Source organism: Oncorhynchus tshawytscha, linkage group LG06, assembly GCF_018296145.1.
Source record: "Oncorhynchus tshawytscha isolate Ot180627B linkage group LG06, Otsh_v2.0, whole genome shotgun sequence".
Taxonomy (NCBI): domain Eukaryota; kingdom Metazoa; phylum Chordata; class Actinopteri; order Salmoniformes; family Salmonidae; genus Oncorhynchus; species Oncorhynchus tshawytscha.
The window spans coordinates 17457726-17480930 of NC_056434.1; the positions used below are offsets into that span (position 1 = coordinate 17457726).

Below are 23205 nucleotides of genomic sequence, written 5' to 3' on the forward strand. Positions count from 1 at the left end.
TAAAAATAAGTTACAAACAACGCAAAACCACAATTGGATAGGAACACGTAAAACTTCTCCAGTGTCATCTGTATTCACAAATTGCGCATTAATAAATTGACAACAACCTGTATGCCATGCCCACCTATCTGTTTCTGTCTCCGGTAGCCCGCAAAAGCCAGTGGATAGAATGCAAGAATTTTATAATATTTGCCATAATCCTAATTCTCATGTGCCTAGGCCTACTTATCGCCAGAGTCTGTGCCATGGTGAAACTTGAACTCATGTACTAAATCTGAAACAATATGATGGTGACATTTAAAATTGCTGTGATTCTTGAAAGTCAGGATAATCCTTGTCCTGCAAAGAAACATACTTTTTTATAGTTGAATAAATGGATTTTGCAAGCAGTAGGCATTTTCGTGATGCCATCACTTGCCCCGCATCTTCTAAATTATACATTTTTTGAAAAACACTGTTTTCATCATCAATTTTCACAATAAAGGAAGTTCGACAAAAGAAAATTCATCCCTGTCGAATGGATAAAATGTTAGTTGATCTTTAGAAAATGTATCTTACATCTGCCGTTTTCATTAAGTCGCAATGATTTTTTGCCACATTGCTTATTTGTCAATGGAAACCTGCCTACTGTTTTTGCTAGCACTTGCCCCCCAAAAGTGTACCATCTGTGTTAACTTGGTTGAGTTTACAGATATACTGTAGGTCAACCTCACTGACTGGGTAACTACCAATACTGGTAGTATCCCTGATTATAATTTATGTGTATGTTACCTATTATGACAACTTGAAACTCCTTGCCATCCAAGTGAGAGGATAAATCCACAAGTACACCACAGAGTACATGTAATATCTGCAAAAGTACAATGTAATTACTAGGCGTTACACAGGATTTAGCTAGTTAAAATTAGGTTTATCTTGAGGGACACTTACTTGTAATTTACATAAAAATATTTTAACCTTTATTTAACTAGGCAAGTCAGTTAAGAACAAATTCTTATTTACAATGACAGCCTCCCGGGGAACAGTGGGTTAACTACCTTGTTCATGGGTAGAATGACCGATTTTTACCTTGTATAAATGGGGATTCAATTCAGCCACCTTTCGGTTACTACTCGCCCAAGGCTACCTGCCGCCAGCTGTTTTAATCGGAACAAGATAGTTAAATGGAAATGCTCTGTGGCAGGCAATTGTCGCATCTACTTTCTATGCAAACTTTGTAAATGTCACCAAAAAGGTAAGGTAATGGAAACATAGCGACTGAGTGGAGATTTTGAAGAGTGCACATTCACGGGTAGGTAATTAGTGCCTACTGAGCCTCCAACCAGTGTAATCTCGGACAGCCAGAGCATCTGTCCACAAGAGATTACAACCCTGTGAAAGTTATTACTGAAACAGATGCAGCTGAGAACAAACTAAACACGAAATGGTGAATTTAGTGGAAACTTTCCCATTTGTAACAAGCATTTGTTGTTACACCTCTGTAATTACAGACTGCAATTACCACCATGGTGTTATTATAGTGTAACAGAGTTATTACAATTAACTACAAAACTTGTTACAGTGTAATTATACAAAACTAAGGACCCCTTAAAATTAAGTGTTACCACAAAAAGTTTTAAACACTAACCAGGGTATTTGCAAACAGCACAGGACTGAAATCATCCACATGTATTGATATCATCTTTACTAATGATGCAGAAATCTGCTCTAAAGCAGTATCCACATCCATTGGATGAAGTGATCATAATATAGTAGCCATATCTAGGAAAACCAAAGTTCCAAAGGCTGTGCCTAATGTAGTGTATAAGAGGTCATAAAATACATTTTGTAGTGATTCCTATATTGAAGAGAATATTTGCTGATCTGTGGTGTGTAATGATGAGCACCCAGACGCTGCACTTGACGCATTTATGTAATGTGTTATTCCAGTTATTAATAAGCATGCACCCATTAAGAAAATGACTGCAAAAACTGTAAAATCCCCAAAGAATGACAAGGAATTAAAAAATGGTATGGTTGAGAGGGACGAAGCAAAAAGAATGTCAAATAAATCTGTCTACACAGCTGGTACTGTAAATTGAGAAATCATGTGACAAAACTAAACAAAAAAGAAGAAGAAACTGTGAAACTATGAAACAAAGATAAATGATACAGAGAATGATAGTAAAAAGCTTTGGAGAACCTTAAAACCCCATAAGGTTGGTGTCCACGCCTCCGAGGAAACCAAATAAGCGTAATAAAGCAATCCCCATCAAAATCCATCAGTTTAAGCTAGAGATGTTTTTAGTTTGCATTGGATGCGTCTCAATCCACCATATCTGCCTATGTCGCACTTCTGAATCTGCGCTGAAAGGTGACAGAGCTAGAGCAGTGTTTGTCAGACCATGACACATCCCGAAAATCGTTCTTCTCGCAACATTGTCTGTAGTGTCCGAACAGGATGGTGTTCTTAATTTTGCTCTATGACCTCCACAGGTGTCAGGAGACTCGTCTGAAGTCGGTACAGACCCTTTGCTATGAGACTCGAAATTGAGCTCAGGTGCATCCTGTTTCCATTGATCATTCTTGAGATGTTTCTACAACTTGGTTGGAGTCCACCTGGGGAAAATTCAATTGATTGGACATGATTTGAGACACTTCCGGCGCCGACAGAGATGGCCGCCTCGCTTCGCGTTCCTAGGAAACTATGCAGTTTTTTTTTTCTTACATTAGTACCCCAGGTCATCTTAGGTTTCATTACATACAGTCGAGAAGAACTACTGAATATAAGATCAGCGTCAACTCACCATCAGTACGACCAAGAATATGTTTTTCGCGATGCGGATCCTGTGTTCTGCCTTACAAACAGGACAACGGAGTGGATTCCATGCAGCGACCCAAAAAAACGACTCCGAAAAAGAGGGAAACGAGGCGGTCTTCTGGTCAGACTCCGGAGACGGGCACACCGAGCACCACTCCATAGCATTCTTCTTGCCAATGTCCAGTCTCTTGACAACAAGGTTGATGAAATCCGAGCAAGGGTAGCATTCCAGAGGGACATCAGAGACTGTAACGTTCTTTGTTTCACGGAAACATGGCTCACTGGAGAGACGCTATCCGAGGTGGTGCAGCCAACGGGTTTCTCCACGCATCGCGCCGACAGAAACAAACATCTTTCTGGTAAGAAGAGGGGCGGGGGCGTATGCCTTGTGACTAACGTGACATGGTGTGATGAAAGAAACATACAGGAACTCAAATCCTTCTGTTCACCTGATTTAGAACTCCTCACAATCAAAAGTAGACCGCATTCTCTACCAAGAGAATTCTCTTCGATTATAATCACAGCCGTATATATCCCCCCCCCAAGCAGACACATCGATGGCTCTGATCGAACTTTATTTAACTCTCTGCAAACTGGAAACGATTTATCCGGAGGCTGCATTCATTGTAGCTGGGGATTTTAACAAGGCTAATCTGAAAACAAGACTCCCTAAATTTTATCAGCATATCGATTGCGCAACCAGGGGTGGAAAGACCTTGGATCATTGTTACTCTAACTTCCACGACGCATATAAGGCCCTGCCCCGCCCCCCTTTCGGAAAAGCTGACCACGACTCCATTTTGTTGATCCCTGCCTACAGACAGAAACTAAAACAAGAGGCTCCCACGCTGAGGTCTGTCCAACGCTGGTCCGACCAAGCTGACTCCACACTCCAAGACTGCTTCCATCACGTGGACTGGGAGATGTTTCGTATTGCGTCAGATAACAACATTGACGAATACGCTGATTCGGTGTGCGAGTTCATTAGAACGTGCGTTGAAGATGTCGTTCCCATAGCAACGATTAAAACATTCCCTAACCAGAAACCGTGGATTGATGGCAGCATTCGTGTGAAACTGAAAGCGCGAACCACTGCTTTTAATCAGGGCAAGGTGTCTGGTAACATGACTGAATACAAACAGGGCAGCTATTCCCTCCGCAAGGCTATTAAACAAGCTAAGCGTCAGTACAGAGACAAAGTAGAATCTCAATTCAACGGCTCAGACACAAGAGGCATGTGGCAGGGTCTACAGTAAATCACGGACTACAGGAAGAAATCCAGCCCAGTCACGGACCAGGATGTCTTGCTCCCAGGCAGACTAAATAACTTTTTGCCCGCTTTGAGGACAATACAGTGCCACTGACACGGCCTGCAATGAAAACATGCGGTCTCTCCTTCACTGCAGCCGAGGTGAGTAAGACATTTAAACGTGTTAACCCTCGCAAGGCTGCAGGCCCAGACGGCATCCCCAGCCGCGCCCTCAGAGCATGCGCAGACCAGCTGGCCGGTGTGTTTACGGACATATTCAATCAATCCCTATACCAGTCTGCTGTTCCCACATGCTTCAAGAGGGCCACCATTGTTCCTGTTCCCAAGAAAGCTAAGGTAACTGAGCTAAACGACTACCGCCCGTAGCACTCACATCCGTCATCATGAAGTGCTTTGAGAGACTAGTCAAGGACCATATCACCTCCACCCTACCTGACACCCTAGACCCACTCCAATTTGCTTACCGCCCAAATAGGTCCACAGACGATGCAATCTCAACCACACTGCACACTGCCCTAACCCATCTGGACAAGAGGAATACCTATGTGAGAATGCTGTTCATCGACTACAGCTCGGCATTCAACACCATAGTACCCTCCAAGCTCGTCATCAAGCTCGAGACCCTGGGTCTCGACCCCGCCCTGTGCAACTGGGTACTGGACTTCCTGGCGGGCCGCCCACAGGTGGTGAGGGTAGGCAACAACATCTCCTCCCCGCTGATCCTCAACACTGGGGCCCCACAAGGGTGCGTTCTGAGCCCTCTTCTGTACTCCCTGTTCACCCACGACTGCGTGGCCACGCACGCCTCCAACTCAATCATCAAGTTTGCGGACGACACAACAGTGGTAGGCTTGATTACCAACAACGACGAGACGGCCTACAGGGAGGAGGTGAGGGCCCTCGGAGTGCGGTGTCAGGAAAATAACCTCACACTCAACGTCAACAAAACTAAGGAGATGATTGTGGACTTCAGGAAACAGCAGAGGGAACACCCCCCTATCCACATCGATGGAACAGTAGTGGAGAGGGTAGCAAGTTTTAAGTTCCTCGGCATACACATCACAGACAAACTGAATTGGTCCACTCACACAGACAGCATTGTGAAGAAGGCGCAGCAGCGCCTCTTCAACCTCAGGAGGCTGAAGAAATTCGGCTTGTCACCAAAAGCACTCACAAACTTCTACAGATGCACAATCGAAAGCATCCTGGTGGGCTGTATCACCGCCTGGTACGGCAACTGCTCCGCCCTCAACTGTAAGGCTCTCCAGAGGGTAGTGAGGCCTGCACAACGCATCACCGGGGGCAAACTACCTGCCCTCCAGGACACCTACACCACCCGATGTTACAGGAAGGCCATAAAGATCATCAAGGACATCAACCACCCGAGCCACTGCCTGTTCACCCCGCTATCATCCAGAAGGCGAGGTCAGTACAGGTGCATCAAAGCTGGGACAGAGAGACTGAAAAACAGCTTCTATCTCAAGGCCATCAGACTGTTAAACAGCCACCACTGACATTGAGTGGCTGCTGCCAACACACTGACACTGACTCAACTCCAGCCACTTTAATAATGGGAATTGATGGGAAATGATGTAAATATATCACTAGCCACTTTAAACAATGCTACCTTATATAATGTTTACATACCCTACATTATTCATCTCATATGCATACGTAGATACTGTACTCTATATCATCGACTGCATCCTTATGTAATACATGTATCACTAGCCACTTTAACTATGCCACTTTGTTTACATACTCATCTCATATGTATATACTGTACTCAATATCAGCTACTGTATCTTGCCTATGCTGCTCTGTACCATCACTCATTCATATATCCTTATGTACATATTCTTTATCCCCTTACACTGTGTATAAGACAGTAGTTTTGGAATTGTTAGTTAGATTACTTGTTGGTTATTACTGCATTGTCGGAACAAGAAGCACAAGCATTTCGCTACACTCGCATTAACATCTGCTAACCATGTGTATGTGACAAATAAAATTTGATTTGATTTCATTTCATTTGGAAAGGCACAGTGCATGTCAGAGCATAAACCAAGCCATTAGGCCAAAGGAATTGTCTGTAGAGCTCTGAGACAGGATTGTGCCGAGGCACCGATCTGGGGAAGTGTACCAAAAAAATTCTGCAGCATTGAAGGTCCCCAAGAACACAGTGGCCTCCATCATTCTTAAATGGAATAAGTTTGGAACCACCAAGACTCTTCCTAGAGCTGGCCGCCCGGCCAAACCGAGCAACCAGGGGAGAAGGGTCTTGGTCAGGGAGATGACCAAGAACCTGATGGTCACTCTGACAGAGCTCCAGAGTTCCTCTGTGGAGATGGGAGAACCTTCCAGAAAGACAACCATCCCTCCAGCACTCCATCAATCAGACCTTTATGTTAGAATGGCCAGACGGAAGCCAATCCTCAGTAATAGGCACATGACAGCCCTCTTGGAGTTTGCCAAAAGGCACCTAAAGGACTCACAGACAATGAGAAACAAGCTCTCTGGTCTGATAAAACCAAGATTTAACTCTTTGGCCAGAATGCCAAGCATTACGGCAGGAGGAAACCTGACACCATCCATACAGTGAAGCATGGTGGCGGCAGCATCATGTGCATCCTGTTTTAGCAGCAAGGACCCCGAGACTAGTCAGGCGCGAGGGAAAGAGGAACGCAGCAAAGTACAGAGAGATCCTTGATGAAAACCTGCTCAAGAGCGCTCAGGACCTCAGACTGGGCCGAAGGCTCACCTTCCAACAGGACAACAACCCTAAACACACAGACAAGACAGCACAGGAATGACAAGTCTCAATGTCCTTGAGTGGATCAGCCAGAGCCGGACTTGAACCCGATTGAACATCTCTGGAGAGACCTGAAAATAGCTGTGCAGCGACACTCCCCATCCAACCTGACAGAGCTTGAGAGGATCTGCAGAGAAGAATTAGAGAAACTCCCCAAATACTGTTGGGCCAAACTTGTAGCCTCATACCCAAGAAGACTCAAGGCTGTAATCACTGCCAAAGGTGCTTCAACAAAGTACTGAGTAAAGGGTCTGAATATTTATGTAAATGTGATATTTCTGTTTTTTATTTGTAAAAAATGTGCCAAAATTTCTAAAAACCTGTTTTTGATTTGTCATTAATGGGGATTGTGTGTAGATTGATGAAAAAACGATTTAATCCATTTTAGAATAAGCCTGTAATGTAACAAGATGTGGAAAAAGTCAAGGGGTCTGAATACTTTCCGAATGCACTGTATGGAGACAGTTTGCTGCCAAAAATATTATTTAAATACATCTGAAGGAAAATAATTATAATTATAATAAAATGTTTCCTGATCTTCCATTTTATATATTTTGTGTGACTATCTGTTGTTCCATGTAGTGAATGTGTTATTCAAAGCATTTGTATGGGCTAATAGCAGTAATGCCCAAAATAATTGTTCATCAAATAATTTGGTTCTATTTTGATTTGATAGTTCAAATAGTGATAGTTGATAGTTCAGTTTGATAGGTCATAAAATTATAAATCAAATAGCTAAATGACCCTAGATTTGAGCTTTATTATGATGATACTATTTCCATAAATTAAATGGTGTACTGAATCATGTGTGTAACTGAAGGTCTTAAGTTAAACCATTCTACTGCAATGGTTTTACATGTGTAAGGGCTATGAAATAAGGATCAGATACTAGTCGGATTGTACAACACAGAATGAAGGGTTTGAAAGTGTGCGGTCTTATGTGTTGATTTCGCTTACTTTTAATATACAGTACCAGTCAAAAGTTTGCACACATCTACTGATTCAAGAGTTTTTCTTAATTTTTACTATTTTGTAGAATAATAGCAAAGACCTCGAAACAACACATATGGAATCAAATGGAATCATATGTGTTAAAAAAGTGTTAAACAAATCTAAATCTAAATATATTTTATATTTGAGATTCTTCAAAGTAGCCTCCCTTTCCCTTGATGACAGCTTTGCACACTCTTTGTATTCTCTCAATCAGCTTCATGAGGTAGTCACCAGGAATGCATTTCAATTAACAGGTGTGCCTTGTTAAACGTTCATTTGTGTAATTTCTTTCCTTCTTTAATGCGTTTTAGCCAATAAGTTGTGTTGTGACAAGGTACGGGTGGTATACAGAAGATTGCCCTATTAGGTAAAAGACCAAGTCCATTTTATAGCAAGAACAGCTCAAATAAGCATAGAGAAACGACAGTCCGTCATTATTTTAAGGTCAGTCAATACGGAAAATGTCAAGAACTTTGAAAGTTTCTTCAAGTGCAGTCGCAAAAACCATCAATCACTATGATGAAACTGGCGCTCATGAGGACCGCCACAGGAATGGAAGATGCAGAGTTACTTCTGCTGCAGAGGATAAGTTCATTAGAGTTACCAGCACCTCAGATTGCAGCCCACATAAATGCTTCACAGAGTTCAAGTAACAGCCTCCAGGCTGTGTAAGGGCTATTTGACCAAGAAGGTGAGTGATGGAGTGCTGCATCAGAAAACCTGGCCTCCACAATCACTCGACCTCAACCCTATTGAGATGGTTTGGGATGAGTTGGACCGCAGAGTGAAGGCAAAGAAGCCAACAAGTGCTCAGCATATGTGGGAACTCCTTCCAGACTGTTGGAAAAGCATTCCACGTGCAGCTGGTTGAGAGAATACCAAGAGGGTATTAGCTGTCGCTGTCATCAAAGGAAAGGGTGGCTAATTTGAAGAATCTCAAATATAACTTATTTTGATTTGTTTAACACTTTTTTGGTTACTACATGATGCCATATGTGCTATTTCATAGTTTTGATGTCTTTACTATTATTATACAATGTAGAAAATAGGAAAAATAAAGAAGGAACCCTTGACTGAGTAGGTGTGTCCAAACTTTTGACTGGTACTGTACGTATTTTAATAGAACCTCGTTTGACAGTTTAAGCCATAATCTAATGATTACCTTAATATTTAACAGTCGTTATCACAGAAGTGATAAAAGGAGGGGGTGTAATTGTATACAGTATGCATCTACTCTCACTCTTTCTTTGTTCATGTAGGTGACTGTCACGCCCTGGCCTTAGTTATCTTTGTTTTCTTTATTATTTTGGCCAGGGTGTGATATGGGTGATTTATGTGTTTTTTGGCTTGTCTAGGGTTTTTTGTAGATTTATGGGGTTGTGTTCAGTTTAGATGTCTAGGTAAGTCTATGGTTGCCTAGATTGGTTCTCAATCAGAGGCAGGTGTTTATTGTTGTCTCTGATTGGGAACCATATTTAGGCAGCCATATTCTTTCGGTATTTTGTGGGTGATTGTTTCCTGTCTTTGTGTTTTATGCACCAGTTAGGACTGTTACGGTTTTCACGTTTATTGTTTTGTAGTTTGTTCATGTTTGAGTTTTCTTATTAAAGAACCATGAACTATAACCACGCTGCGTTTTGGTCCGCCTCACCTTCCCAGGAAGAAAGCCGTGACATTGACTGTGATCTCCTCCTCAGACCAATTGGCAAAACACCCAGAATATGTTCTGGAAGTTAGGATAGGAGAAATTGCTCAGTGTCTTGGGAAACTGAGTCCGCGCTATAACAGCCAGTCACCTGCAGGAACCAACCCTATAAACCATGCCTATGTAGCTTTTTTGTGTAGCAGTATATACAGTGCCTTGCGAAAGTATTCGACCCCCTTGAACTTTGCGACCTTTTGCCACATTTCAGGCTTCAAACATAAAGATATAAAACTGTATTTTTTTGTGAAGAATCAACAAGTGGGACACAATCATGAAGTGGAACAACATTTATTGGATATTTCAAACTTTTTTAACAAATCAAAAACTGAAAAATTGGGCGTGCAAAATTATTCAGCCCCTTTACTTTCAGTGCAGCAAACTCTCTCCAGAAGTTCAGTGAGGATCTCTGAATGATCCAATGTTGACCTAAATGACTAATGATGATAACAACAATCCACCTGTGTGTAATCAAGTCTCCGTATAAATGCACCTGTACTGTGATAGTCTCAGAGGTCCGTTAAAAGCGCAGAGAGCATCATGAAGAACAAGGAACACACCAGGCAGGTCCGAGATACTGTTGTGAAGAAGTTTAAAGCCGGATTTGGATACAAAAAGATTTCCCAAGCTTTAAACATCCCAAGGAGCACTGTGCAAGCGATAATATTGAAATGGAAGGAGTATCAGACCACTGCAAATCTACCAAGACCTGGCCGTCCCTCTAAACTTTCAGCTCATACAAGGAGAAGACTGATCAGAGATGCAGCCAAGAGGCCTATGAGCACTCTGGATGAACTGCAGAGATCTACAGCTGAGGTGGGAGACTCTGTCCATAGGACAACAATCAGTCGTATATTGCACAAATCTGGCCTGGAAAAGTGGCAAGAAGAAAGCCATTTCTTAAAGATATCCATAAAAAGTGTCGTTTAAAGTTTGCCACAAGCCACCTGGGAGACACACCAAACATGTGGAAGAAGGTGCTCTGGTCAGATGAAACCAAAATTGAACTTTTTGGCAACAATGCAAAACGTTATGTTTGGCGTAAAAGCAACACAGCTCATCACCCTGAACACACCATCCCCACTGTCAAACATGGTGGTGGCAGCATCATGGTTTGGGCCTGCTTTTCTTCAGCAGGGACAGGGAAGATGGTTAAAATTGATGGGAAGATGGATGGAGCCAAATACAGGACCATTCTGGAAGAAAACCTGATGGAGTCTGCAAAAGACCTGAGACTGGGACGGAGATTTGTCTTCCAACAAGACAATGATCCAAAACATAAAGCAAAATCTACAATGGAATGGTTCAAAAATAAACATATCCAGGTGTTAGAATGGCCAAGTCAAAGTCCAGACCTGAATCCAATCGAGAATCTGTGGAAAGAACTGAAAACTGCTGTTCACAAATGCTCTCCATCCAACCTCACTGAGCTCAAGCTGTTTTGCAAGGAGGAATGGGAAAAAATGTCAGTCTCTCGATGTGCAAAACTGATAGCGACATACCCCAAGCGACTTACAGCTGTAATCGCAGCAAAAGGTGGTGCTACAAAGTATTAACTTAAGGGGGCTGAATAATTTTGCACGCCCAATTTTTCAGTTTTTGATTTGTTAAAAAAGTTTGAAATATCCAATAAATGTCGTTCCACTTCATGATTGTGTCCCACTTGTTGTTGATTCTTCACAAAAAAATACAGTTTTATATCTTTATGTTTGAAGCCTGAAATGTGGCAAAAGGTCGCAAAGTTCAAGGGGGCCGAATACTTTCGCAACGCACTGTAGTAAGAAAACAGAAGGGACCGCCCTGCCGGAGCTTTTGGCAAACTTGTACTTTGTATATGTGTTGCTTGTAACCTCTCCAATTAACTGATAATAAAGAATGATTAATTTAATATTGACTTCAGGTGTTTCCTTGGTATTGAATTTCCACCACAAACTGATAAGATGTTTGTGGGAGCTGTTTTGATAGACTTCAGTGCAGCTTTTGACATTATCGATAATAATCTGCTGCTGCAAAAACTGTGTTATGTCTTTACATCTGCTGCTATATCGTGGATCGAGAGTTACCTGTCTAACAGAATACAGAGGGTAACTCACCATTATACACGTCAGCTACCACAGCAAGTGAAATCACTGCAACACTTAACAAAGAGCTGCAGTAAGTTTTAGAATGGGAGGCAAGTAATAAGGTAGTACTAAATATTTCAAAACCTAAAAGGATTATTTTTGGGTCAAATCATTAACTACTACCTTATTACTAAACCTAACTAAATCTTGTAATGAATAAGGTGGAAATTGAGCAAGTTGAGAAGATTAAACTGCTTGGAGTAACCCTGGATTGTAAACTGTCATGGTAAAAACATATTGATGCAACGGTAGCTAAAATGGAGAGAGGTCTGTACTTAATAAAGCGTTACTCTGCTTTCTTGACAAAATAAGTCCTACAGGCCCTAGTTTTGTCACACCTGGACTACTGCCCAGTCATATGGTCAAGTGCCACAAAGAGGGACATATGCAAATTACATTTGGCCCAAAACAGAGCAGCACAGCTGGCCCTTAAATGTATATTGTATATGGAGAGTAAACATCAATGATATGCATGTCAATCTATACTGTCTCAAAGTAGAGGAGAGATTGAATGCATCACTACTTGTCTTTGTGAGAGACATTGACATGTTGAAAGCACCGAGTTGTCTGTTCAAATGACTAGCATACAGCTCAGACACCCATGTAAAGCCCACAAGACATGCCACCAGAGGTCTCTTCACAGTTCCCAAGTCCAGAACAAGCTCTGGGAAACGCACAGTACTACATAGAGCCTGATTATAAAACAGATACAACTAAACTTTATGGAACAACGCTAACTGTGAAGAGACACACACACACACACATGCACATACGTGCACACAGACGCTGGCACACAGACTCTACACACAGGTACATTGTAATATTGTTGTATGGTGGTATTATACATTTTCTATTGTAGATATGCAGTGGTGTAATAATGTTATAAGATGTACAGTTATTTATTATTATTTTTGATTGTAAGGGGGATTCCTAATAAATACAATACAATACAGGTGGACCATCCGGACTATCTAAATAAAGTGTGACCAAAAGTAAATCCAGATTAAAGCAATTTGAGGATTGATTATGTTTCATAATTGTCAACTTTTTACCTGAACGCAGACAGTGAGAAAGAACTTGTCATAGTCTTTGGGGCTGCGTCTTAGCAGAAACCTGCCATCTTTGGCGCCTACTTTTTTCAGCTTGTGCACTGCAAACTCAGACCTGAGAAAACAACATATAAAGGCACACAGATGTTTACATCTAATGTATCTCTATGGGTTTGATATAAGTCTGAAAGGACCTACGTGATTGGCCCATGGCAGTTGCTTTCAATGTCTTCAAGCAGGCTGGGAGGTGCAACGTCTTGACAGAAATAGTGACTGGAGTCTGTAGTCAGCCTGAAGTAGCCATCCACAAGTGAAACAAATGAAAGCGCCTCAGTCACTGTTTGAAACTCGACCTCCTGTGGAGAAAAATGGTGACATGCACACTTTTTCATTAGACATACACCCCCCGAAATGGATGTTGCTCAGGTGCAATGAGTCAGCATCAATTGTTTTTGATTAGGCATTAATTAAGGATGTATAGAGCATTGATTCAGTGTTATCAACCAACCAGGCATCTGTCGTCCTGCCGGGTGATCGTGACCACCCTGCTGTCCTGGGGAACCTGCTCGTGGCACGCCCTCTTGATGTTGATGTCGATGATCTCTGGGAAGTCACAAAATGTCTGCCACTCCTGTGAAAGAATGTACAGTTATGGAAATACTACTGTTCCCTGAAGGAGGGAACGATGTATAACATACTGTGGGGAGTTAACCCTGAAGCAAACTGAAATCACGCCCAATGTGCCAATGAATGCCGAGCCCGCCCTCGGAAGCCCCGCCTTCCTGGCTATAATACGAGGGCTCACATCCATTTCCTCAATTCAGTACCGCTCTTCAGCGAGCCCAAACCCCATTGACGGCTCGGGCCAAAATATGTTATACCTCGTTCCCTCCTTCAGGGAACAGCAGTTATAGTCATAATTGTACGTTCCCTTGTTCCCTTTCAGTAAGTCACTTAATATAACATACTATGGGGACATACAATCAAGCCCCAAGCCGGCTCAGAGGGTACCAAACTAGGAGGCCCGAGAAGCCTGAACTGTCAGAGAGAAGCCTGAACTGCAGTCCAAGTTCCTATACCCCACAGTTCCAATACCAATATTTACCTTGAGAGCCTGAAATGTCAGAACTCGTAAAAAGAACTGCAAGTCCAAAACAACAAAACACATGTCGTAACTTGGTAAAGTGCACACGGGCGCTGCATAAATATCGACCGGAGACGATGAACCCCGGCAGACCAAGGCTCAAACCCACAGGGAACCGTGGTAACCCGGACAAAATCCTGCACAACTTCGACCACGGCAGCCAAGTCCTTAAACCCTATCGGTTCCAAAAAGGCTCACACAAGACCTGAGTCTGGAATGCCAAAACTCACAAAAGGAACCGTAAGTCCAAAACAACAGGGAACCTGCTGTGACTTGATAATGCGCATTCACGCTCTGCCTCATCGAAGACACAAGGTAGCCCAAGGCTTAATCCCACAGGGGAACTGTTTCAGATTGTTTCAGACACCTCTGAAGACACTAGCCACTTCCATGGCAATCGGAAGAGCTTAGGTGATTTACCTCTGAACACTCAAATGCTGGTTTCTCAACCGACTGTTGGATAAGGGGTACAATGGGGTGTTAACAACACTCGGTGGGGAAAACAAATCCTGACTGCCAATGTGTCCAGCCTGAGACATTAAGTTATCCTGATTCTCAAAACGTACGATTGTTACGAATGTGGAGTCGCATTCGGAAGGTTGTGGCCTTCGGGTGTAGAGTATTGCATACTCGAAATACTGTTATAAATAGCCAGGACCCCAAAAATTCACGATATCACTAATATCATCATTCAGGGCGTCTAGCAGCTTGATCATCATGGTACTTTTTGAGCATAGATTTTTTTTAACCTTTTTTTAACTAGGCAAGTAAGTGAAGAACAAATTCTTATTTTCAATGACAGCCTAGGAACAGTGGGTTAACTGCCTTGGTCAGGGGCAGAACGACAGATTTTTAGCTTGTCAGCTCGGGGATTTGATCTTGCAAACCTTTCAGTTACTAGTCCAACGCTCTAACCACTAGGGTACCCTGCTGCCCATATTAGGTATAATTGAAACTTGTATCTCATTATTGTAAGTGATTAAATAAGTATAGCTAGTTATAATTGTAATGTTTTAGCAGATTATAAGAAAAGACAATCAGTCATTACCTGGCTAAAAGAGAAGGAATATTATGTCTATTGTTTACAGGAAACTCACTCTCCAATTACAGATGATGTTGTATGGAAAAAGGAATGGGAGGGAGAAATATATTTCTGTCATGGGCAAAGAAACTCAAAAGGGGTGATGATATTAATCAATAACAATTTCGATCCGAATGTGCAAACTGTCCAAACAGATTAGAAAGTAAGGTGGATCATTTTAAATATTCTATTGGACGATAAACAGATTTGGCCAATTAATCTATATACTATATACTGTACATGGTGGTGGCTTAATCAAACTAGTCATCTTGATTACATTCTTGTATCCCTCACACTGGCATCAAAAGTTTAAATAAAAAAATGTTAAAAGCTTTGATAGGGGGCAGAATGCAGTCGGACCATCAAATATAACTCTTACAGAATTTCCACGTGGGCGAGGACATTAGAAATGTAATCAAAGCCTACTGGATGACAACCTGTTTTTAACCAAGACAAAGAATTTTTAAGACAAAGAATAACTTTTTCCTGCATAACATAGGTACAGCAGATTCCCATATTGTATGGGACACTTTTAAATGTGCCATTAGAGGTCATGCAATTCGATACTCATCTTTAAAACAAAACATTTAGGTCAAAATAGTTAATATTATATTCAAAGGAAATAGTATAAATAACAGTACAGATGGATAGCAATAAAAACGGTACCATAGAGGCACAGAATAAGTTATGGATGAACTTATTTGGGAACGATCAAGTATAATGTATTACAAAAGTAAAGCGAATTGGATGGAAAATCTTCAACATAGAAATGCTACCAATGCGGCCTCCTGAGTGACGCAGCGGTCTAAGCCACTGCATTGCAGTGCTAGAGTTGTCACTACAGACCCAGGTTTGATTCCGGGCGGTGTCACAGCCGGCCGCGATCGGCGCACAATTGGCCTAGTGTGTCCGAGTTAGGGAGGGTTTGGCCGGTCGGGATGTCCCTGTCCTATTGCGCTCTAGCGACTCCTGTGGCATGCCAGGCATATGCACGCTGACACGGTCACCAGGTGTACGACGTTTCCTCCAACAAATTGGTGTGGCTGGCTTCCGGGTTAAGCAGGCATTTTGTGTCAAGAAGCAGTGCGGCTTGGTTGGGTCGTGTTTCGGAGGACGCATGGCTCTCGACCTCGCCTCACCCGAGTATGCACGGGAGTTGCAGTGATGAGACAAGACTGTAACTACCAATTGGAAATCATGAAATTGGGGAGAAAAAGTGGTAAAGTTTTTATTTATTTTTAAACATCATTGTTTGTTAAGGGCTTGTAAATAAGCATTTCATGGTAAGGTCTACACATGTTGTATTCAACACAGTTGACAAATAAAAATATATTTTATTTAGCATGTGTAAAGATCCATGACCTTCCAGAGCCAACTAAACAAGACTGGTCAAGCTCTGTTTTCATTCTGACTTCTCAATACTGAGCTTTTACTTCTTATCATTAAAGACATTCTGACTTACATGTACACACTCGGAACAGGCCATTTTACGGTTTTGCCCCCATTGACCGAGCCACTTGGGAGCACTGTTGCCTTTGTAAATTATTGGGGAGGAGGGTCCCGAGCCAAACAACCTTGTTAGCGAAACTGGCTCAAAAAAACATCAGCCTGTCCCTCTCAGGAATCCAGAGAACTGGCTCTGTTTATTCGGAAGCACTGTGCTAGGATTACCCATCTTGTTAGCCTCTTGAGCTAAGTAACGCGCCACTCATCAGCAAAGTCTTTAAACAGGGGTTAGAAACGCTTCACAGCTGCAGGGACAGGAAGTAAATACCTTCCCCCAAACCTGGAGGAACCCCTATCAACTCTGACCACCGATCTTTCTCACAAAGTCAGCCCGACTCCCAGTGGAAGTTGAACACAGCCAGAGACAATGGTCTTGCAAACTGGTCTGAGCCAAGGCCTCCTGAGCGTGTTTCTACCCCAGACAAAACTCGTGAGAATCTTACATTTTTCATTGTGAAACCACATGCCCTAGGGCACGGTCAGAGGTTCAAACCCAGCTGGTTAGTCTTTTCAAACGTACTCTTACCACTCATGTAAGGAAGCATTAGCTACACAAGCAGAGCAGAAAGTAGTTAGCTTTCACCAAACACAAAAACCGATACCAAGACCCAAAAACTCGCAACATCTAGGGGGACGAGTACTTTCTCCTCATAACAGACACTTAAATCGGATCTGAATCTCCTAGCCATCATGTGCTTGAAAGTGAAGAGCGAAGAATTGAGGAAATGGAGCAATCCCCCATATTATAGCCAAGAAGGCGAGGCTTCCGAGGACGGGCTTGGCATCCATTGGCAGGTTGGGCGTGATTTTAGTTTGCTTCAGGTGAATAGGATTGGTTATTGACTCATGTGATAGAAAACTGACATATTTACCTGATTTGTTCGACATTGAGCTATTTCTGTCCCGCTAATACTGAGTTTGTCTGTCCACTCTAGCTTCCTGCAGCTAGGCTGGGTGTCATAGACATGGTTTTTACTAAAGATAGCTTGAAGCTGACAATTGATTGATGTCTCGGTGATAAAAAAACAAACAGCCAAATTCCATTCTATCATTTGTGGGGCATGTGAGACATATGCCTCTGGTCTAATTGGGCCTACATTCTATCGAGGAGATTGTGGTTGTAACTGGGATAGAGAGGAGTAGAACAAAGGCCTCAATGGTTCTTAGACATCCTGGCATCTGGGAAATTAGGCCAGAGTCGGCGGTTTAGATAACGCCAGGTGCAGATAAAGACAGGATGAGACCAAAGTGACTCATGGTGCCCGCCAATCTATAAGGGAAGGGTGGAGCCAGCCATGGTTGAAGCATTTTTAGGTTTGGTATATAAAGACATGGTATTCTCTGTATGATTAAAGCACTCGGTCCGACAGTCAAGACTGCTGGGCTGGCCTCCCGGGTGGCGCAGTAGTTAAGGGCGCTGTACTGCAGTGCCGGCTGTGCCATCAGAGACTCTGGGTCCGCGCCCAGGCTCTGTCGCAACCAGCGGGGCGATGCACAATTGGCCTAGCGTCGTCCGTGTTAGGGAGGGCTTGGCCGGTAGGGATGTCCTTGTCTCATCGCGCACCAGCGACTCCTGTGGCGGGCCGGGCGCAGTGCGTGCTAACCAAGGTTGACAGGTGCACAGGGTTTCCTCCGACACATTATTGCAGCTGGCTTCTGGGTTGGATGCGCGCTGTGTTAAGAAGCAGTGCGGCTTGGTTGGGTTGTGTATCGGAGGACGCATGACTTTCAACCTTCGTCTCTCCCGAGCCCGTACGGGAGTTGTAGCGATGAGACAAGATAGTAGCTACTAAAAACAATTGGATACCACGAAATTGGGGAGAAAAAGGGGTAAAATTCAACAACAAAAAAAACAAAAAAACACCAAAAAAAGACTGCTGGGCTGACGGCTTCATTACTCCAATAATTAATAGATATTAAATAAAGATGATTGTTAGAAGAAATGACCAAGTCTCTCTCAGTACTGAATTTCCACGACACTCCCCATAGCATGTTATATCGAATGACCAACTGAAAGGGAACATTATTTATGTTTTGTGGTCAGTCAATGTAGATACAGGATGATAGTCATGATCATGACCCACAGTAGGGACTTTGCACTTTCTCTCACCAGGACATCAGCAGGGCAGTGACTTCCACTGAATTGTATACCGCTCTCCCCAGCGACCCGCATAAGGTTGAATGTTGGTTCCTTCTGCTGCAGCTGGGAGCCAGGGTGGTTCACCTGAAAGGTCTCAGTGCCGTGGGAAGGCTCCACCCCTGCCAGCTCCATCAGGTACTTCAGCTTTAGACTGCGTTCCCCCACTGAGCAGCGGCCAAGCTTCTTCAGGAACCGTTTCAGAGTGTTGCGGATTCTGTAGCGCGCAAGCCGGCTCAGTTGCTGGATTTCCTGCCGATGTGTCTCGGGAAGGCATGACTTGTAACTGAAAAAAATGGTAATTGATATATTGTGCACAGCCAAATAAGAAACCAAGAGAACCGTTGGCATAAAGAAATTTACTCATTTTCATACCCTCTTTTCAGTATTCATACCTGACATTCTTGCACACCTCCCTTACGCTCTGGTTGTGTTCCTTAGCCAGTCGCCATAGGTCGAGCACTGCCAGGCCAAGGCACTCCTCCTGGACGCTCAAGGGAGGTGAGACCCCCGCCTGGCCAGCCACAAAGTCACTACGGGACTAAAGGGTCACAAAAAAATTAAGAATATACACAGAACACAGGAAGTAGTAGAACACTTACAGTGCCTTTGGAAAGTAATCAGACCCCTTGACTTTTTACATATTTTGTTAGGTTACAGCCTTATTCTAAAATGAATTAAATTGTTTGCTTTTTTTCATCAATCAACACATTGACAAAGCAAAACAGGTTTTTGAATTTTTTGCTAATTTGTTAAGAATAAAAAACTGAAATATCACATAAGTATTCAGACCCTTTGTTGAAGCACCTTTGGCAGCGATTACAGCCTCAAGTCTTCTTGGGTATGACACTACAAGCTTAGCACACCTGTATTCAGGGAGTTTTTGTCATTCTTCTCTGCAGATCCTCTCAAGATCTGTCAGGTTGGATGGGGAGCGTTGCTGAACAGCTATTTTCATGTCTCTCCAGATTTGTTAGATCGGGCTCAAGTCTGGGCTCTGGCTGGGCCACTAAAGGACATTCAGAGACTTGTCCCGAAGCAACTCCTGCATTGTCTTGTCTGTGTGCTTAGGGTTGTTGTCCTGTTGTAAGGTGAACCTTTGCCTCAGTCTGCGGTCCTGACCGATCTTGAGCAGGTTTTCATTAAGGAGCTCTATGTACTTTGCTCCGTTCATCTTTGCTTCGATCCTGACTAGTCTCCCAGTCTCTGCCGCTGAAAAACATCCCCACAGCATGATGCTGCCTTACAATAATTCACGGTAGGGATGGTGCCAGGTTTCCTCCAGACGTGACGCTTAGCATTCTGACCAAAGAGTTTGTGATTGGTGTAGTGCTGCAGAGATGGTTGTCCTTTTGGTTCTTGGTCACCTCCCTGACCAAGTCCCTTCTGCCCCGATTGCTCAGTTTGGCCTGGTGACCAGCTTTAGGAAGTCTTGGTGGTTCCAAACTTTGTCCATTTAAGAATGATGGAGGCCACTGTGTTCTTGGGGACCTTCAATGCTGCAGAATATTTTTGGTACCCTTCCCCAGATCTGTGCCTCGATACAATCCTGTCTCGGAGCTCTACGGACAATTCCTTTGACCTCGTGGCTTGGATTTTGCTCTGATATGCACTGTCAACTGTGGGACCTTATATAGACAGATGTGTGCCTTTTCTAAATCATGTCCAATCAATTGAATTTACCACAGGTGGACTCCAATCAAGTTGTAGAAACATCTCAAGAATGATCAATGGAAACATGATGCACCTGAGCTCAATTTTGAGTCTCATAGCAAGCAAAGGGTCTGAATACTTATACAAATAAGCTATTTCTGTTTTTGTGTTTTTATACGTTTGCAAAAAAAGTCTAAAAACCTGTATTTGCTTTGTCAGTATGGGGTATTGTGTGTAGATTATATTTTTATATTATCCATTTTAGAATAAGGCTGTAACATATCAAAATGTGGAAAATACAAAATGTCTGAATACTTTCCGAAGGCATCCTACGTATACATGCATGTGTTCTGCCCATGTGGACATTCTAAAGCTAATCATTCACAACAAATGGCCTTATGTCGTTTTGGAAAATCAGAATTGTGTGATAATGTAATTTCACATTATTTATTGCCATATCAAAATAGTCTATATCTAAATATGAGTTTTGGCTTACTGCAAAGTTTGGAAGTGTTTTCTATCTACCTGTGCAAAGAGATAATCAATGACACAGTAGTCGAGCACTGCACTGATTCTGCCTCTTCTCAGACAGTAGCGGTATGATGTTTTTGACCCCTCTCCAAACCAGTTGGCAAAGAAAAACCTTTATAACAACAGGGGCAATAAAAAAGTACAATTTTATACATACATGAGTCATCCAGTTCACATTCACAGCTATTAAAATCCCTTTGTATGATAAAACAGTATGATGGTGCTATGCTGGTGCACTACACATGACTAAGACCAAATAAAGTGCAACGTAACAGTTAATATTGGGCATAAAATGTATTTCTAGTCAAATGTTTCTTTTTTACACAAAAATCCATAAAGTTTTTTCTCACCTGACTCTGTAGTGAATGCTAATGCTTTCATCAGTACTGAAAACATGTGTTGGGGGGTAAAAGTTGGACAGATCATCAAACGCCAAAGCAAATAGGCTGTGGTACACTGGTAGGATTCCTAAGGAGAGAGAAAAGTTATTGTAAGAAACTTTTTTTTTGCAGGTTTGAACATCCATGCTAATACGTGACTGCATTCTCAAGAAATATAAAGCGTATAGACAGCAAGGTCCTGAAGGAAGATACACAAGGCTCCAATAAATATTTTGTAATTCCACAACAAATGGGTATGCACACTCAAAAGGTGGCGTAGTCAAGGAAATTTCCAAAATTCCTCCCTTAAAGGGGCAATCTGGGATTTAAATAACAACAAAGTGATCAACTTGCCACTTTTTTAGTAAACAGCTTAATGATGTTTATTTCACACCATATTACAATTATTCCTCAGACTGTTACAATATATGCTCTTCAACAGGGTTAAATAAAAAATTACAACCATATTCACATAAAAACACATATCTTACCACATTTTTTTGCTGCCAGGACACAGACCCTTTCAGCAGAGATTTGTCCAGAGGATATGTTGAAAGTTGTTCCCACCTTTGTGGCAGGGAGGAAGTAGAGATGGACTTGTAAACCAGAGCCAGAACCAGACATTTGGCTGCCCCCCCTCTCCCTGTTCATTAGAGGTGCTGTCTCCTCCTCAGTGAGATCCATTGGCAGAACCACTCCTGAAACACAAATTACCTGAGAAACTGCAAGTAAATTTAGGGAAGAGGAAGGATAGTGACGTCCTAGATTTTACAAGAAGAGGATGACGTCAACAAGCTCGCTACTGAAGCCACAAGGGAAAATGAAATGTTATTAAAAGCTAGGGGTTTCCTAAACAGAGTAACTAAACCATGGGAATCTACACAAGACATTTTGTTGAATCTATTTCAACAAGACCAGGTTGAGGCTTTTTGATCAGAAAACTGAAAATATATGTTGAAAAATATATACAATAGTAAAAAACATACCGCGTGGAGAGCAACACTCTCATTTAAACAAACCTAACATTTCAACACAGTTGTGAGTCATAACATCCAAAGATTAACATTTGAACTGGACTCAAGCACTTAATCACATGACCTCAATTACTTAATCAATGTTGTCTTGACACTACCTAGTGTCAGCTTGACAAAAATAAGCAGTAAAAGACATCAATTGAAGTTGAGTCTTCACCACTACATCTACACAGTATCCTATGTACGTACTCCATTACCTGAAAATATGATTGACAGCAAGGTGTCTTCTTTCTGATCAGGCATCCATGTCTTCGATGTCTCTTGTTGATGAGGCTTTTGCTTCTATGTTTCATGGTGGTGGGAGGAGGAAAGTAATACAGTTTCCTGTTTGAGACAGAGCAACATATTTCCTGACCAAAAAATGTATCTTGATTAGTATCTTCAACCTGTTTTAACCTCACTCTGTTCTAGTTTGCAGAAGAGACTTAACAATAAATGACATCTGTCAATACCATTTCCTCTGTGGGGAAAAGGAATTTAAGACTTGAAAGTGTGACAGTAATGGTATGAGAAATTATTTTAGCCTGTTTTACATGTAGCAGATATAGACAGAAAATGTGTAAACAGACTTGAACATGAGTTGGAATGTTATTCAACTGACTTGTTCAAGACAAAAAGAAAGCTCTTTGAAGCTGTACTGTGGTTTCCTCTTTCACTGACAAGCAGTGGGTTCTTGTAGTTTCCTGTCGCGAACCAAACAAAAAAAGATACCCAAGTTATATGAATGTGAAAACCCTGTGTTGTTCAATGGGAACACTTAGCTTTCCATTAGGCATTGACTGTATTTGCCATACGAGGTTCTGTTTCTCTTAATGTAATCTAGATTTCACCATAGCCTCTCAAACCTCTCTATCGGTATATGAAATTATTCAATATTGCCCTTGATAATTTTAATCAGGTGTGTTGATGCTGTACTACAGTTGGTCATCTTCAATTGTTTAGACTATAAGGCCATACCATTATGAGTCTTCCGTTAAGAGTTCATATCAT

General features: G+C 42.2%; 1 protein-coding gene across 3 annotated transcripts in view; it reads right to left on the minus strand.

Annotated features, from left to right (window-relative positions):
• The window catches only part of jak3 (Janus kinase 3 (a protein tyrosine kinase, leukocyte)), a 38143-nt gene extending 15403 nt beyond the window's left edge, over nt 1–22740 (minus strand). The window contains exons 1-9 of one of the 3 annotated variants that reach the window (XM_024423153.2): nt 22413–22740; nt 21673–21748; nt 21152–21269; nt 20796–20913; nt 19013–19158; nt 18591–18903; nt 13258–13380; nt 12948–13105; nt 12753–12864 (exon numbers count right to left, since the gene is read on the minus strand). In XM_024423153.2, the coding sequence (XP_024278921.1) occupies nt 12753–12864; nt 12948–13105; nt 13258–13380; nt 18591–18903; nt 19013–19158; nt 20796–20913; nt 21152–21269; nt 21673–21748; nt 22413–22508 (1260 nt within the window). In that variant the 5' untranslated portion in view covers nt 22509–22740. Of the gene's footprint in view, nt 1–12752; nt 12865–12947; nt 13106–13257; nt 13381–18590; nt 18904–19012; nt 19159–20795; nt 20914–21151; nt 21270–21672; nt 21896–22412 lie in introns of all 3 variants that reach the window. The other 2 variants (XM_024423152.2, XM_024423151.2) reach the window with 2 other exon arrangements.
• Between the last annotated feature and the right edge of the window lie 465 nt (nt 22741–23205).